The sequence below is a fragment of the Mustela erminea genome, chromosome 11 (genome assembly GCF_009829155.1).
Source record: "Mustela erminea isolate mMusErm1 chromosome 11, mMusErm1.Pri, whole genome shotgun sequence".
NCBI lineage: Eukaryota > Metazoa > Chordata > Mammalia > Carnivora > Mustelidae > Mustela > Mustela erminea.
Genome location: NC_045624.1, coordinates 71,508,559 through 71,525,213, shown reverse-complemented (window position 1 = coordinate 71,525,213; position 16,655 = coordinate 71,508,559). Strand labels below are relative to the sequence as shown.

The 16,655-nt window shown below is 36.0% G+C and overlaps 1 protein-coding gene across 7 annotated transcripts in view; it reads left to right on the top strand.

Annotated features, from left to right (window-relative positions):
* The window catches only part of AKAP9 (A-kinase anchoring protein 9), a 194,756-nt gene that overhangs the window by 95,714 nt on the left and 82,387 nt on the right, over window positions 1-16,655 (top strand). For all 7 annotated transcript variants that reach the window (XM_032305898.1, XM_032305897.1, XM_032305899.1 and 4 more), the window contains 4 exons: window positions 4,638-4,734; window positions 5,181-5,379; window positions 9,773-9,869; window positions 11,060-11,152. In XM_032305898.1, coding sequence (XP_032161789.1) covers window positions 4,638-4,734; window positions 5,181-5,379; window positions 9,773-9,869; window positions 11,060-11,152 — 486 coding nt within the window. The remainder of the gene's footprint in view (window positions 1-4,637; window positions 4,735-5,180; window positions 5,380-9,772; window positions 9,870-11,059; window positions 11,153-16,655) is intronic.

The window sequence follows — 16,655 nt, the reverse complement described above, 5'->3', positions numbered from 1 at the left end:
TTTGTAGGTCAAGTGGAGGAGGAGGTCAAGTGGATAGATAAAAATCCTTTTTTAACTCCACATTTCCCTACAATAATTACTTTTTTGTTTCCCTTCATAGCCAACATGTTGAACCCTATTCAGAATCATCATGCCATTTCCTTACCAATAATCTTAGCGATTTGGATTTTTTGTTTTTCTTCTGCCCTCATCCTGTTTCCTGGGACCCTTCTTCTCTACTCATATTTGGGTTTCTGAGGGCTGCTAAGAAAATTAGATGCAGATGTGGTTTGGTAACACTACATAAGGATGGTCGACATCAGTTGGACCCTCTGGATCACTTGACAATTCTTTTATGTGGTCTTTTATCCTTTCATAGGCCCTTCAGTAGATATTTCCCAACTTTACAAAGTTTCCTCAAGTCATATATTCCACTTATACTCCCCTTTTTTCTTTGCAGTTGACCTTAGCTCTTTTTTCTCTGCAAGTATTAGAGCTATCGATTATAAATTATCTCAGCCTGCTGCCTCTAGACCATATATATTTCTTTAAATCTGTGAAAGCCCTAATTTATTTTCCTTCTGTCTGTGAAGATATTACTCCTTTTCCTAACCAAGGTTATTTTATTTCCTATTCTTTTGTTAGTATATCCTTCTACCTCCTCTAAGATTGATAACCTGTCTCTTCCCTCTGTTCTGTGATTTTAGCTCCTTTGTTTTTCTCTATTTCTGTTTCTTCCCCTTACACATTCCTCAGATCTCTCCTTTTGAGGTGCCTGGGTGGCTCAGTGGGTTAAGCCTCTGCCTTTGGCTCAGGTCATGATCTCAGAGTCCTGGGATCGAGTCCCGCATCGGACTCTCTGCTTGGCAGGGAGCTTGCTTTCTCCTCTCTCTCTCTCTCTCTCTCTCTCTCTGCCTGCCTCTCTGCCTGCTTGTGATCTCTGTCTGTCAAATAAATAAATAAAATCTCTCCTTTTGAGAACATAATCCATCCTCAATCCTTCATCTTCCTTTGTGTCTTTCTCCTTCACTGTCACCTTCTTTAAAAAAAAGAATAAACTACAGCCAGAACTTCCCATCACCTCCTCTCTTTTACTCCTTCTAAGCAAGCTCTCCACTAGTACTTCACAATGTTTTCTTTGGCAAAAGTCAGCAGTGATTTCCTTCCCCACTTCCAAATTTTTAACTTAACTTCAGGTTAGTTAACAGAAGTGAATCATTGCCAGATTTCCTTTGTTTTCTTACTTCCTTATTTTCTTTCTTTTAAAAATGTTGCTTTTCCTATGGCAGTACACAGTTGAAGCTATTAAATAGTGTAGGAGGGCTTATAGTAAGTAATCCACAGTGATGAATTTGTGAGTGAGTGAGTGATTTGTCATTTTGCCTCTTTACTTTTAGGACAGTGAGTGGGCAGCAGTTTGCTTTGATGAGACACACACCTCCCTTCCCCAGTGCCAGAATGTAGGAGGCCTAATCTGGAACGCAAACACCCACACTAACTTCTTTAGTTCTCCCCAGGAAAAAAAAAGTAAAAAAATGAATTTCACTTTTTTAACCCCATAAGGTAGCTACAACCACTGAGGTATCCCAGAGGTTTGTTGGGATCACACTCAGCACTACAGTACATCACTGCCTAACCTGTTACCTTCATCTTCTAATCCTGTTTTAGCCATACTGAAGAGTGTCCCAAATGCACCTGATCTTTCACCTCTGGCCTCTATTGCATGTTGTTTTTTCTGCCAAACACTGCGCATCTACCTCCAATCTGCTTGGTGTGTTCCTACTTGATCTTCTAGTTGGTTCAGATGTTACTTCCTTTGGGTCCTTTTTACCTATCTTTCTAGACTTTTGGCATTTCTTCCTCCATTTTCTTAGCATCTGTACAAGCTTTTGCTTATTGCACTTATCTCTTTCTGTTATTTTAAATATTCCATGACCCCCATCTTTTTTCCCTGTTCCCATAGCTCCTTGTACAAATTTGCATTTATTTTTTATTTTTTTAAAAGATTTTATTTATTTGTTTGACAGAGATCACAAGTAGGCAGAGAAGCAGACAGGGAGAGAGAGGAGGAAGTAGGCTCCCCGCTAAGCATAGAGCCCGATGTGGGGCTCGATCCCAGGACTCTGGGATCGTGACCTGAGCCAAAGGCAGAGGCTTTAACCCACTGAGCCACCCAGGTGCCAAAAAATTTGCATTTATTATTACTCTTTTTTTGATAGAGAGAGATCACAAGTAGGCAGAGAGGCAGGCAGAAAGAGAGGAGGAGGAAGCAGGCTCCCCGCTGAGCAGAGAGCCCGATATGGGGCTCATTTCCAGGACCCTAGGATCACAACCCGAGCCAAAAGCAGAGGCTTTAACCCACTGAGCCACCCAGGTGACCCAAATGTTTGCTGAATGAATTAAGTGAGGGAATAGAAAGGTTAGGCTGGAAAGTGAAGAATTTACCTGACAGGTTTTATTTCCTTTGGGAAATAATTGGCAAGGTCCTCTGCTGAAAGGTGCTCAGGGGGTTAGGCATGGGGTAGAGGACTTGATAAGAGTAGTACCAACTGAAATAACCTTCATCAGAAATAGCTTTTTTTTTTTAAACATATAATGTATTATTTGCTTCAGGGATACAGGTCCGTGAATCATCAGTCTTACACAATTCACAGCACTCATCATAGCACATACCTCCCCAGTGCCCATAACCCAGCCACCTTATACCTCCCCCCTCTCCCTCCAGCAGCCTTCAATTTATTTCTTGAGCTTAAGAGTCTCTTATGGTTTTTCTCCCTCCCCAGTCCCATCTTGTTTCATCTTTTTTCCTCCCTACCCCACAACCCCCCACCCTTTACCTCAAATGCCTCATATCAGAGAGATCATATGATAATTGCCTTTCTCTGATTGACGTATTTCGCTTAGCATAATACCCTTTAGTTCCATCCACGTTGTTGCAAATGTCAAGATCTTGGTTTTTTGATGGCTGCATAGTATTACTGTGTGTGTGTGTGTGTGTGTGTGTGTGTGTGTGTGTGTTCACACACATACCACCACATCTTCTTTATCCATTCATCTGTTGATGGACATCTAGGTTCTTTCTGTAGTTTGGCTATTGTGGACAGTGCTGCTATCAACATTTGGATGCACATGCCCCTTCGGATCTACATTTGTATTTTTAGGGTAAACGCCCAGTAATGCAATTGCTAGGTTGTAGGGTAGCTCAATTTTCAACTTCTTTTTTTTTTTTTTTTTAAATATTTTATTTATTTATTTGACAGACAGAGATCACAAGTAGGCAGAGAGGCAGGCAGAGAGAGAGAGAGAGAGGGAAGCAGGCTTCCTGCGGAGCAGGGAGCCCGATGCGGGGCTCGATCCCAGGACCCTGAGATCATGACCCGAGCTGAAGGCAGCAGCCCAAACCACTGAGCCACCCAGGCGCCCCGCAACTTCTTGAGGAACCTTCATACTATTTTCTGGAGTGGCTGCAGCAGCTTGCACGGAAATACCTTTTATCCTATTACTCACCTGCTTTTTGTGGTGTCTTTTGTTCATCTAGTATAGCAAGTTCAGACTCTTTCCCCTTTTGAAGTGCTTTGTAGTCTAGATCGTTCTTACTTATCTAGCGATCTTCCCCCATCCTTTCCCAAATTAAACCCCTCTCAACAAGATTATTGTCTTCAGTAGTTATGTGATAGGCCATTCTTTCACAAATGCTTACTTTTTCTTCCTTATAGTCTTTCCTAATCATGACCCAAAATGATTGAGACCCAAGTTAAGTTTGACTTACTCCATAATTACAGTCTTTCTGTTATTGCCCTTAAAGTTGATTATAGTTTAGTGCTTCACTAATTTTTTTTTTTTTTTTTAAGAGAGGGATGATGGGGGCCAGGGGCAGAGAGAGAGAGAGAGAAACCCAAGCAGGCCCCATAAGCAGTACATAGACTGAAGGAGTGCTTCATCTCTTGATCCTGAGATCATGACCTGAGCTGAAAGTAAAAGTCGGACATTTAATGAACTGAGCCTCAGTTGCTCCTCTAATTGTTTAATTTTCTTCCCTCGCTAGTTGATAAATTCTGTAATGGCAGATATGGTATATCTGTGTCACAGTGCTAGTCCTGTAGTAGATAATTATTGAGTATTTGATGAATAACTGAATTAGTACACATATGCATCTGACAAATTGCTGCCTAATTTTAAAGTAAGGAAACAATGTGATATTTATCTGTTTTCATTATTTTCCTTACTTTTATGTGAAGAACTGCATACCAGTTGTCAGTTACCTAGAGGTATATAGATTAGATTCATAAAGTTATACTATCAGGTATTGATAAACATAAAATTTACTATGTATGAGTTGAAATTCCAAAGACCAAGTCATATTATAAATATTACCTGAACTTTATACCAAAATTCTGTGCAGTTTCTGTTTTTATATTAAAATGGACTTCTTTCTGGGTATGACCAAACAATATACTTACTAATTGCAGTGCTGTGAAGGGAATATGAGTCATTGTCAGAAGAAAGCAAAAAATAAGTTGGAAGGGAAAATATTTGTATCAGAGTGTTATAATTCTAAGTGATTCTCAATAACATTTGTAGTGTAAAGCTGCTTTAATATAGTTTTCAAAATGCTGAATCATATATTTATGTCACTCCTCTTCTGTTATTTTCAATAGATTCAGGGACAGGAGACAGATGTTGTCAAACTTGAATTTGCAGAAGGAAACCTACCAGAAGAGGAAACTTCTCAGATGACCAATTTGCAAGACATTGGTAAATTTTGATTATATACCATGGTGTAGTATTTTTATACCAAATATTTTGTCACTTGATTTTTTACTTTAAAATTTGAGACAACCTAGTAGTCTTTGGCATTTCATTACAATCACTCTGCTTTTAGTTTTCTCGTTCTCAAAATGGAGGGTTTGGACTATTCCTTTCTAATGTCTCACTTGTTCTGTGATTCTTAATTGTTTTCAATTTAAAGACATGATATTGATAGATTTAGGGGTACTGCAGACATGAAGTTAGAAGAAATGATCTTGAATTACACTATTCATTTTTGTTTCATCAGTCAAAATGAGTCTAAGTGAAATTCTTTACTAAGAAAGCATTATTTTTTCAAAGAGTGAATAATCTCTGTAAACAAAAAAAAAGTGTGCTACTTCAGTAAGAAATTTGTTTTGAAATGTGTATTTTCTTCTCTTCCTATAACTTAGATGTCAGTTGTAAAAGCAAGTTTTCTACTCTGCAAGATTATGAAAACACTAAACAACTTGAAGGACAAGTTCAAGAATTAGAAAACCTCATATTCTCTTTGCAGCAACAGTTGAAAGAAACAGAAGAAAACTATGGAGCAGAGATCCATTGTTTGCAGGAAAGGCTTCAAGCTGTTACTGTATCCACAGTTCAGCCAAGGTACCCATCCGTTTACAGTCTCATTGAGCAGTATTTATAGCTTAGTAACAATCATAGCATAGTTGTTTTTCAGTAGCAAATGTAACTTAACCAAAGTTCCTTGAAAGAGATGGGATGCCACATTATCAAGAAATAAGAACAGGAGATAATACTTTGAAATGTCTGAAGTAAGTATTGTTATAAACCAAAGATATTCTATTATAGAGATTTTACTTACACCTTTATCTTATAAAGATGGTGGTTGTTGTTAATCTGCTGGATTAAATCAGAGTGTGCTTGTATTACTTATCCTATGCCTGGTCTTTGCTACTTTGATGTGGGGCATACCCAAGAAATATAAGATAAGATCATTTCAGTCATGGCTGGACTTTCTCCACCTAGTTGTCTAATACTCAGATTGACTATGTCCAAAATAGAACTCTGGATCTTCCCCTGGAAATTTGCTCCTTCTGTAGCCATCTCCATCTAAGGTGACTCTTCTTTCTCTCCTTTTCCTTCTAATCTTTCAAGAAATCCTATTATCTCTGCCTCCAAAATACATCTAACTGGACTATTTCTCACTGGCTCCCTGCCATCATCATCTCCTTACCTGGGTTACTACAACAACTCATCTCCCTGTTTCTACCCTCTTTCCTAATGTCTGTTCTCAGCACATTTCCACAACTTTGCATTTAAAATGTAAGAATTTGCTTTTAAATTTAAGACCGATCATTTTAGTCCCATACTCTTCTTTCCTAACAATGCCTTACTCAGTCCTACATGATGGTTCCTTGTTACCACTTGGACTTTATCTCCTTGCCTGTCTTTATTGTCACACCACACATTTTCCTTGAGATCCTCAGACCATCGGTATGCTCCTGCTTTAGGGATTTCTCATTATTGTTTCTTCTACCCAGAATTCTCTTTCCCCAGATATTTACATGCCCAACATGCTTACCTTCTTTGGGTCTTTTTGCAGATCTCATGTTCTCATGAGGCCTATCCTGATCACCCCGTTTAAATTAAAATTGCTGTTTAGAACTCTGTACACTAGTTTCCTGCTTAATTTTTTCCCTATTACTTAATATTGCCTGTTATATGTATGTAAAGCTGTGTATGTATAAAATTAAAAAAAAAACAAGTCTATTTATATTTGTAGGGGACTTTGTTTTGTTTGCTTTGTTTTCTGCCTTTTATGAAAGACTTTTCAGGCTTTGTAAAGGTGGGGGTTTTGTCCGAGTTGATGTATTCCAAACCTTATAATAATTCCCTCCATGTGGTAGGTGCTTAATAAATATTTGTTAAATGAATGAGAGAACAGCTCATAACTTAGTTAGGAAGTATGCTTTAATGTTTAAACTATCTCTATAAAGTGCTCAGAGACTTCATCTAACTTTGGCTGGCTCTGCTGTTCTAGGCCTGATATCTTCATAGGCGCTTATTAATGGAATCTCAAGCCCAAAATTTTTTTTTTTCTTTGAGACAGAATACTGAATTCCACACTTGTTTGGAAGCAGTCTGTTTCTCCTTCTTTTACTCAGTGCCAGTATATAGGCTTTGGAATTATACAGCAGCCTTGGCATAGCCTTATAAAGCTTTCATCTTATTTGAGATCGGTGGTTCTTAAACTTGGCCATGCATCAAAAACAGTGGAGGTTTTTGAATACTTAAAATTAGATTACTGGATTATACATTTGGAGAGTCAGACTCAGTAGCTTTGAGATGGACCCTGGACATTTGTATTTGTAACAAGATAATTCTGATGCAGATAGCTTATGGATTGACATTTCAAAACTACGACTGAGTTTTCTGATGTGAAAGAAAGTAAGTAAATAGCAGGAAGTCACTAATAATCAACTACAATGTTTCAAGTAACCTTCCTTTAATTAGTGATGCTTTCTCTCTAAAACATGAAGAAAAGGGAGTTTTCTGGAAATGAAGACTTACTTTGCAGTTATTGAATTTGAGCTTTTACCAGTTAACCACCCTCTCTTAGAGGTTTCTGTAATATTCAGTGGAAGTGTGTTGACAGTACCTTTAAACTAAGACCATTAGTTTTCTCCCACCCCCCCAAAAAAGAGGTTTACTGACCCATGCTCACTCCTACTAGTGGTGATGAGTCAAAGTTATTTCTTGTAAATGTCATCACATTTTTGGATACAATTAAGATACTTTTTGAATAAAGAGTATGTGAATAAAGAGCATGCTGTTCTTCTAAGATAGATTTGAACTAGTTTAAAAAATATGTAAAAAATAATTGAATCATTCATTTAACATATATTTGGAGCTGGCCTGCTAAAGCCTCTTACAGGTATGCCAGAGCCTCATGGAATGACTTTTGGCTTTAGAGTCAAATCTGCATTTGACACCTGATTTAACTTTTTACTGGCTATATGATCTTGGGCAGATTGTTTTAACATATTTAGGTAATAATATTAGGGACAATATAAGTACCATTAAGATTGTGAGGATTAAATGAAATAATGACTGGAACAAGCTTGGCTAGGTTCATGGAGGAAGCTTTAGATCTATATAAAGTGGCTTTTTTCCCTCAAGGGACTTCAATCTAATCATTGAAAAAGACTTACTACAAAACAATTTTTAAGAAGTAGTAGGTTAAGGCATGTAACATGGTGATAGAACCAGAGTGCTGGAATTTAAACCCGTGTTTGTGTGACATCTTCCACTGCACATTTTTGTAATAATTGTCTATTGGAGTTGTTCTAGGGGAAATGGAAATGAAGGGATGAATATCAGATAATGGATTAGAAGGAATGTTGAGAACAAAGTGAAGGGGAAAAATAAAGATGACCTTGTGTTGTTTGAACTAGAGAACATGGAAAACAGTGGTATGTTAATATAAATAGAGAAGTAAGGACAGTGTGGAGTAGTACCTTAATTATAAGAGGGGAGCAGTGAGTTTGGTTTTAGCCAGATTTTTTGAATTTGGGATAAACACTTTCAAATGCTGTAAAGGTATAAAATGGAGTCATTGTGAACAAAGTACCATTTTTTATTAGAGTTTGGGTCTTAATAACGATAAATAATCAGGAGGGTTTTCTAAGCTATGAGAAAGGAATCAAAACATGGAACCAAGGATCAGAATAGTTGTATGCAAGAAGAAATGAGGAAACAGACAAAATTGTGAGATAGACAAGAACCAGGGAAGGGCAGAGAAGAAACAAAAGGGAGATGAGTTTTTACAGTCATTTAACATGAACCTAGAATGCGAATAGGCAGTTCACAGCAGAGGAAACCTACAGGCCAATAGAAGTTGAAGGATATATAATCTCAAAAATAAAACCATCATGTTCTAACAAAGTTCAAAACTCTTTAAGACTCTGTGTTGCTGAAGTTTTGGGTAAATACTTAAATGACACTGTTATGGGTTAAAATTAATATAACTCTTTGGAATATGGCATTATGTTGAAATTTTAAATATTAAATATTTTAATCTTATTTGTAAGATTTATCATACAGAAAATCCACAAATGTGTGCAAGACATACTTATGAGGATTTATGTTGTAGCATTATTTGTAATAGTGAACATTTGGAGACAACCAAATGTCTGTCAATAGGGGTTAGTTATATAAGTTATGAAATGAGTTGATGATAACTTGTATCTGGCCAATTTGGGACAGAATGAAAGAAGAGGATAGGAGAGAGAAAGGAGAAGCTGGGCAGGAGGGGGTTGGAATAAAGAAGGCAGCATGGGTGCATATGAAAATAGAAGTGAGAAATTGTATTAGTCAGAAAAAATTATAATTAGCCCTTTTGTTCTTTTTCCCACTAAATATTAAATATACCTTGTTTTTATGACCCAAGTTCAACATTATAAGGAAAAAAAATCACTTTTTTATAAAATAATACCTGTAAAACAATATAGAATAAAGACATGAACACCAAAAAATAAATGAATAGATTAAAAACAAGAAATATCTGGAAGTGTCTGTATAAATTAAAAATCTTCCTTTTCTTGCTTCTGCTCCCCAGTTCTGCTAGAGTTAATCATTGTTACTTTTGACATGTATTCATCCAGATGTTTTTTCTGTGTGTGTGTAAATGCTTTTTTTAATAAAAAATGAGATTTTATAGACTTTTTTACTCGGTAATAAAACTTTTTAAAAATGTCTGTCTGTACCTGTAAATAGCTCTACATCATATATTTTTAGTACACTTTCTAAAATGGCATAAAATTCAATGGTGATCTGTTGAAATATTCTCTCATTCAGTTGTGTTACTTTAGTTTTAAATGGAAAAATTAGCCAAAAATACTATTTAAGTCACAATACCTGTAACTCTTGATCTGTCATCTTTTTTGCCCCTGCCCTAGTACACATTTTATGCATGCTGTAATTTTGAACTGACAGTAAAACTCACAATTCTAATTCCTTCACTCTCTTTTTTGTTTAGTTTCTCCATTGATTCGATGGTAATAACTGAATCCGATGTCCAGAAAACAGTATATCCTGGAAGTTGTCTAAACCAGAACACTGATGGTACAATAGAGGTATTGTATCTTTAAATTGTGTGCACTGATATTATTTTTCTTACTGTCATTTTTATATCTGCAGTAATTATCCAATTTCATATTTGCTGAGAGGTAAGCATAATATATAAAGTCTTATATAAAAGACCCAGAATAATACATAAATAAAGAAATTTAATGTATTTTCGTAGCATAGGACTAACACAGTTAAAATTGAGAGTTTTTTCTCTCTAAAAATTTTCTAATTTAAAATTTGTCTTGTTTTGTATAACATTAGCTGTATTAATAAATTAGTTTCAATGCCCTTGCAACAGCTTTTCTTGCCACCATAGGAAGTTGAATCAGTTCACGTCTAGAATAGTATTTAGGAATCCTCAAAATTCCCAAAAGATGTTATGGCTGGAACAATAGACAAGGCTTCCTTCAGCACAGGCCATCTGATATATGAAAGCCCCTCATCTTTTACAGTATAGGCCTGCACATTCTGCCTATCCTCAACATTTTATATACTCCCATTTCGTAGCCACTTTTCTGAAACTTGCAGCTGCAAAACCCTTATTTTACTTCAGTAGATTTTTGATTCTTAACTCCTATAGAAAACAAAGATTATTGCATTCTCTTGTTTTGGATAGAGAGGAGAGATGTCTACATATCTTGATTCTTCTATACTCATCCTCTATGGAGTATTCAGATAATTAATAAACAGCTTTGGTGCTGAGAATATGTTTCTATTTTTTTTAACTTTATGTTTTTTCTAGTTGAAAAGGTAATTTGTATTTGCAGAGAATTGGACAGTATTAATAAATATTAGGAAGATAAAAATTGCTTATAACTTCATAAGCAAAGATAGCCACTGTTAACATTCTTAAAATTAAAAACTTCTTAATTATATTTATGAAGTGTCTTTATTGCACTGTAGAACTGTGTATTGGTAATTAGAATATATAAATATATTTCTCACTTAGCATCATTAAGTTTGGTGTATTAAGTACATTTTTTGTAAGTACATTATTTAGTAGAATTATACACTAGAATTATTCACCAGAATTATTATTTTTAAATAAGAACAGAACTAAAACATACTTGTTGGAACTTTGCAGAAGTTTTCTAAGAAACATTGATCTTTTGAGGATATTTGAGGTTAGAAGTTTAAAAATAAGTGATGTGTGATTAGTATAAACAAGTATGTTATATTTTGCTCTTTAATTTAGTTTTCTGGTGATTTTGGAGTGAAACAGGAAACAAATATGGTTGAGTTGCTGGAAAAACAGTACCAAGAACGATTAGAAGAAGAAGTAGCTAAGGTAAGTTTATACTTTGGCAGGTTATTATGGTTTATATTCCCTTTAGGCCTTTAAAAAAAATAGATTTTAGGGGCGCCTGGGTGGCTCAGTGGGTTAAAGCCTCTGTCTTCGGCTCAGGTCATGATCCCAGGGTGGTGGGATTAAGCCCCGCATCATGCTCTCTGCTCGGCGGGGAACCTGCTTCTTCCTCTCTCTCTGCCTGCCTTTCTGCATACTTGTGATATCTGTCTGTCAAATAAATAAATAAAATCTTAAAAAAAAAAACACACATAGATTTTATTGATAGTAATGCACTTTTTTTTTAAGTTTAACTATTTTAGTAGTCTCTATACCCAACATGAAGCTCGAACTCAAGACCCTAGAGTTAATGCTCCACTGATCAAGCCACCCAGATACCCCTGCACTTTATTTTTTAAAATTGTTACTACATAGCTTATCTTTAAATTGTCAGCTACTGATATCAACTGCATTTGCCTTTTAAATGGATTATTCTGTGAATTTTTCTTTAAGAAAAGCATTTTTCTTAATATGGTATAGTAATCAGAAACTTTTCAGGGACGTCTTGGTGGCATAGTTGGTTGAGCATCTGCCTTCAGCTCAGGTCATGATCCCAGAGTCTTGGGATCTAGCCCCATATCAGGTTCCCTGCCCAACAGGAAGTCTTCTTCTCTGTCTCCCTCTCCCCCTGCTTGTGCTCTCTCTCTCTCAAATAAATTAATAGATCCTTTAAAAAAAAAAAAGAAACTTTTTAGAATGCCATAAAAAGTCTTTATAAATTTGTTGCCTTGTGAATAATATCTTATAATGGAGTTTTACCTCCCCTGAAGGTGGGGAATATGGTAGGAAATGAGAGAGAAAGTGCTTAGTCTTCTATATATTCTCTTTGCTTATCTCCTCTCAGAGAAATTACTATAATGTTAATTATAGATACCGTTAGCTGCTGTGCCCAGAGGTATTCTTTTAAACTCTTCTTTCTCTCTCTCTCTCTCTCTCTCTCTCTCTCTCTCTCTCTCATTCTCTCAAATAAATAAGTAAATCTTTAAAAAAATAAATGCTTATGCCTGATTGGGGTCTTATATTGGAACAGTTAAATTCTGATTTTCTTGCTGCTTTTTTATAATACTTCAGCTGTTCCAGTATAACAATCCCTGTGGATATGGGCACTTTAAAGGAGGAGGATGTTAAGGTATACAGGAAATACATAAGGAATTAGGTTAAACTTAAATCAGAAGGGGAAGACCCAAGAAATATTATGGGCTGAAGGACTTAATCACTTCTGTATTTGTACTGAATGTTTGCTTCTTGGAGATCAAAGTAAAAAGTGAGGCACCATAGCTCTCCTTATTTAGTTCTTTAAAGAAATGCAGATTTTCTCTTGCACATCACTCTTAAAAAAATTTCCCAAGTGAAATGTGATAGCAGGGCATTATAGCAATTATGAGCATGAGGCTTGATATAGGATATACCATGCTTTAAATTCTTGTTCTTCTGACTTACTACATTTATGATCTTAGGAAAATTACTTAACTTCTGAGTCCATTTTCTCTGTGTGAAAAGAGGGAAAAAAAGGAAGAAGTAATTTTTATAAGGATTCAGTGAACTAATCTACATAAACCACCTAGTAGATGATAAAGACTCATAAATGAGATTTTTAAAGTAGTCATATTACTGTGATAATGGTGATGTTACAAATATGTATTTTTTAAAGATTTTATTTATTCATTTGAGGCAGAGAGATTGTCAGAGGATGAGCAGGGGGAGAGGCAGAGGAAGAGGGAGAAGTAGACTCCCTGCTGAACCAAGAGCCCAATGGGGGAACTCTACCCCAGGACCCAGGGATCATGTAGTTAGATGTATAACCATCTGAGCCACCAGGTGCTGATAAATATTTTTTGTAAGACATTAGTCAGCTAAGCAGATGCAGAGCACCAAAGTGTATAGGACATTGAAAACTGTCCCTAAGACATCCAAGGTACTGTGGTCCAAGAGATTCAGCTTGATATTAGAATAATGCAGATTGTTGACATTCACTACCAATACTGATAGGATTATACTCTATCCTCTTAGATAGGATGTTGGAAAAAGATTGAGAACCCTTGTTAAAAAAATACAGGGTGTATAGAAGAAACCCAGTTAGGGGTAGCGATTCCTAATATACATCATATTAGATTCAACCTGTGATTTGTGTACTTACTACTGAAAATAAACATTTATTTATATTTCACTGCCAGACAGTGTTTTAAGTGCTAGGGTATAGCAGAGGTAAAAGAAGATGAAGTGTTTGCTCCCATAGATCTTACATTCTAGTTGGTGCAGATAGACCCTGTTATAGATGGTGGTAAGTACTATGAAAAGAAAAAAAACCTGGATAATAGAACTATTAAAAAATCCCATGGTGTTATTGATACAAGGTTATCACGGAAGACCTCTTAAAGTGGTAGAAGAACCCTGAAGGAAATGGGAGAGTAAATCACGAAGGTAACAGGTTGAGTACCTTTTGAGAAAGTGTTTCGAAGAGGTGGCCAGGAGTGTGAAGACCACTTGCCCAGCCACAGCTTTGCTGAATTAGAGGACAGTTTGATTCAGTCCTACCACCCTCACAGTTAGGGGACCCATTCGGTGAAAAATTGTGAAATCTTGGCACAGAGTTATCTTCTCAGCAGATGTAGCTGGATACAGGAGGAATAAATAAAAGGGAAAAGGACAAGGGCTTGCCCTTCAGGGGAAGATAATTGCTGTAGGTTATTTGACATAAGCAACTGGGAGAATGAAGTTGCTATTAGGTGTCAGAAAAGACTACAAAACAGTAGTTTTTGGAGAGGAGAGGTAGACCTTCAACATAAGAATCCAGACCCATTAAATGCAAACACTTCATAAATGTTTAAAAATAAATATTGAATAAGTGGTAGTTATATGAATCTAGAGTTCAGGAAATAGGTAAGACTAGACATGAAAATATGGTAGCCTGTAGGGCAGTGTTTTTCAAACTGTGAGTTAAAACTCACAGCTATAACTCATCTTTAAGTTATAAAAACAGTTTATTGGTTTGAGTCCAGGATTTTAACATAATAACATAATAGGAAAGTTCATTACATAAGGGTGCCTGGCTGGTTCAGTTGGGGCGGTGCTCTTAATCTCTGGGTTGTGAGTTCAAGCCCCGTGTTGGGTATGGAGCCTACTTAAAAATTAATAATAAACACGGGTAACTATGTACACTTTGGGTGTCAATATAAAATATTTTTTTATTGGTATGTATGTGTTTACCCTGGTTACAGTGAAAAAATTTGAAAAACACTAATGTAGTGACTGTATATAGAAGAGAGGTCTGGGGGCTGAGTCTGGATAATGCTAATGTTGAGAGGTCAGAGAAATGAGGAAGAACAAAGAAGATGGAGAAAAAGCAGTGAATTAAATATGGGAAGAACAAAGATTGCATTACAGTAGACAAATAATAAAAGTATATCGAGAAGAGAATGTATTAAACTGTGTCAAAGCTTTCTGATAGGTCAAGAATGATTAGAACTGTGAATTAATTATTGGATTTTACAATATGAGATCATGGGTGACTTTTACAAGAACACATTTGATGGGGTGATGCAGACAAACTGATTAGATTGGATTTGAGAGAGTGAAGGGGAAGAATGAAGAAGGAATTTTACTTGAAAGAAGATCAGAGAAATAGAGTGGTAGCTCAGTATAGTAGAGCAAGCCAAGCAGTACATTTTTGTTATTGCTGTTTTGTTTCTGTTTAAGAAGAAAGATATCATATTTCCTTGTTAATAGAGATGATTAAAGAGAGAAGGAAAAAATAGCTAATTCAGGAGAGAGAGAAAGAGTTGTTGGAGCAGTGTCCTTGAGAAGAGAAGAGATATAATCCCTGGAAGGTTGCCATTAGATAGGAGCATGGCAGTTTAATCCATAATAACAAGAAGGAAGGCAGAGAATATTTGCTTCATGATTCAAGATGTGTTCAGATACAGTATTTGGAGCTTTGGAAGTTCTCTTCTGATTGCTTCTATTTTCTCCCTAAAATAAGAAGAAAGATCAGCACCTGAGAATGAGAAAGGAAGAGAAGACACTGAAGGTTTAAGGCGAGAGGGCTGTCTAGGAGAAGGAATAATAAGTGGAAAAGACAAGGGAAATTGAGATTTGCCCAGTGTCCTGAAGGGCTCATGCAAGGGTAATAGTTTACAGATTTAAAATAAGACCAGTCAGCTTGGTTGGATTTTTTTTTTTTTTTTTCTCCTCAGTTAAGCTCGTTTTACACAGGCAGAGAGTACACAGAGTCACCTGTAATCACAGGTGGAATTTCCTTAGATAGCATAGTGAAATGGAAAGGAGAGAATAACAAGGTAATTGAGTCTTCAGTTGAGTTTTTTAGTTTTCAGACCATATAGCTCTTTTAATTATTTGTTACTCATTTCTAGCTAAAGAAAGTGATCTTTATGATACAGACTTTTCAGAATTTCAAAAGCTTCCTTTGTGACCTAACGTGGCCAGATTTTTGTTGTTGTTATCATCTTTCCTGAGGTTTAATTTGCATATAATGAAATTCACCAGCTGTAAGTGCAAAATTTGGTGAGTTTTAACAGGATGTTTAGTTATGAAACCAACTCAAAATGGAGATATAAAACATTTACATCACCCCCAAGTTTGTTCATATTCCTTTGGAGATAGTCACCTTCTTTTTATATTGCTCGATTCTGTTTGCTAATATTTTGTCAAGGATATTTATGTTTGTTTTCGTGAGGAACATCATCCATAGTTTTGTTTTATTGTACTGTCTTTGGCTATGATATCAGGATAATGCTGGCCTTGTAAAGTGTTGAAATATATTCCCTTTTCTATTTTCTGGAAGAATTTATGTAGAATTGGTTTTATTTTAGTTTATTTTATTTTGGGGGAGAGGGGCAGAGGGAGAGGGACAAGCATACTCTGCACCGAGCACGGAGCCCAATGCGGGGTTCAGTCTCACGACCCTGAGATCATGACCTGAGCTGAAATCAAGAGTAGACACTCAACCAACAGCCATCCTGGCACCGTGGTACTATTTTATTCTTAAATATTTTGTAGAATTTGCTAGTGAAACCAACAGGGCCTGGAATTTTCCTTTACAGAAGGCTTTGTTAATCTAGGAATTCAATTCCTTTAATAGTTTTTTTTTTAAGGTAATCTATTTTAGAGTGAGCTTAGTTAGTTTGTGTCACTCAAGGAATTGGTCCATTTCATCTAAACTGTTGAATTTATGTTGGTGAAGTTGTTTATACTATTCTTTTATCACTTAATGTTTGTGGGATCTGTATGTTATCTCTGTTTTCTCTTTTTTCTTTCTCATTCGGGCTAGAAGTTTATCAGTTGTATTGATATTGTCAAGGATCCAGCTTTTGGGTTTTCAAAAAATTGCTTTTGTTTTACTTTCATTGATTGCTTTTCTTTATTTTTTACTTGTTTCTGCTTGCTTTGGGTTTAAGTTGCTTTCTTTTTCAGATTTCCTAAAAGATCT